This window comes from Lycium barbarum, chromosome 10, assembly GCF_019175385.1.
Source record: "Lycium barbarum isolate Lr01 chromosome 10, ASM1917538v2, whole genome shotgun sequence".
Lineage (NCBI taxonomy): Eukaryota > Viridiplantae > Streptophyta > Magnoliopsida > Solanales > Solanaceae > Lycium > Lycium barbarum.
In genome coordinates this window covers 44,481,517-44,483,203 of record NC_083346.1, presented here as the reverse complement: position 1 = coordinate 44,483,203, position 1,687 = coordinate 44,481,517, and the positions used below count along the sequence as shown (strand labels likewise).

General features: G+C 35.6%; 1 protein-coding gene across 1 annotated transcript; it reads right to left on the bottom strand.

Annotated features, from left to right (window-relative positions):
• Positions 1-210: 210 nt before the first annotated feature.
• Positions 211-948, bottom strand: LOC132612977 (uncharacterized). The gene has a single exon (XM_060327040.1). It carries the CDS (start codon positions 946-948, stop codon positions 211-213), a length of 738 nt encoding a protein of 245 aa, XP_060183023.1.
• Between the last annotated feature and the right edge of the window lie 739 nt (positions 949-1,687).

The following is a 1,687-nucleotide window of genomic DNA, read 5'->3' as shown; positions in this document are numbered from 1 at the left end:
AACAATCCAGCAGTAAAAAATCAGCATTCCCACGACATTTCAGCACCAAAACAACCAATATAGTAGCTATATTTCAGCAGATACCAACATAATTAAGAGTCAAATTCTTGAGTTGATTGCATATGTCTCCGTGCCGCAGGTCCTCTTCTAACCTGCATATAAAATACATAGTATTATTTTTTTTTTCATAACATAACTTAAAAATGGAGTTCAAATGTAATTTATTGAAATCGGAAGCTTTGCGCAAGTTGATGAGCTAGAAGCATAAAATGATGGCTTATTAACTTGGAGATCCGATTGAACAACATATAGTTTGCATGTTCTTCTGATATGGCCAGTATTATGGCATTTTCTATAATCCAAAGAAGTCTGTCTCCTTTTCATTTTAGTTCTACTTGCTACTACATCATCTGGTTCTTTTCTCCTTTTTGTCTGCTTTCTTCCTTTAGTGCTAGTTCTTACTAATTTGGGAGGCAATGGAGCAATGTTATTTGACTTAGGCCACATATCATGTCCATTCATAGGTAAAATAGCAAAGTCATAGACCCTTCTGTATGTTTCCACCTTATAACAATCATGGACATTAATCTCATCTTTTTTAGCCCAAATTGCAGCAATGGCATGCTTGCATGGAATTCCTGTCAAATCCCATTTTCTACAACTGCATATTTTATTTAGTAATTCTGCAGCCCACTTATTATTTATGTTTGCCCCTATAATCTCATAGTTCCACTCATTAGATTTTCTAGGAATGAACTCCGTTGTAGCCTTTTGATTTTTCTTCAATATATCCTTTGTCCTAGGACAAACATCATTGATGTCCCATTTTGCGCTTTTATCCCTATTTGCCTGCATCCTAGCCATAAGAAGATACCTTATTTTTTCCAATAGAGTGATAATTGGCTTGTCTCTAGCTTCAATAATCATTGCATTAAAACATTCACACATGTTATTAAGTAGGATATCAGATTTCACATTTTCATAGAAGTGAGATCTAGACCATTCACTAAGCGATTTCTCTCTTAACCATTAGCAGTTTCAGGGTCTAAATCAAAGATCTCAACAATACAAATATCAAGCCATTTATCTATTGAAGCCCTTGCGGCTTTCCAAAGTGCATCCTTCAATGAGATACCACTAAATCCTGCACTCTTAAAGTTATTATGCAAATGCCTCACACAAAATCTGTGGTTAACAAATGGCAACACCTCATTAAAGGCTTCAACCAGCCCTTTTTTCTTATCTAACATGAAAGTCCAAGTAAAATCATCATCAATTTCTAAGTCACGCTTCAAGTGATTCAAAAACCAAGCCCATGAGTCCGTTCTTTCCTTCTCTACAACTGCATATGCTATTAGAAAGATTTTGTTATTAGGATCAACTCCGACAGCCGTCAATTACTGAGTCCCATACATTGGACCCTTAAGCCAACAACCATCCACTCCAACTATCTTTCTATAGCCACTCTTGAACCCCTCCTTACAACCTGCAAAGCAAATATAGATTCTCTGAAATCTATTAGGCTTGTTAGGAACCTCATTTTCAACCAACTTCATATAGATAGAAGTATTCGGATTTGTCCTCACAATTTCATTACAATAGTTTCACAATATCTTATATTGAGCATTTAGATCTCCATCAATAATTTTGAGCGCCTTTTGCTTAGCCCTTCTACATTGATTTAATG

What these genes read in the sequence shown, in the direction of transcription:
- LOC132612977 (XM_060327040.1), bottom strand. Translation starts at nt 948, where the DNA reads ATGTGTGAATGTTTTAATGCAATGATTATTGAAGCTAGAGACAAGCCA.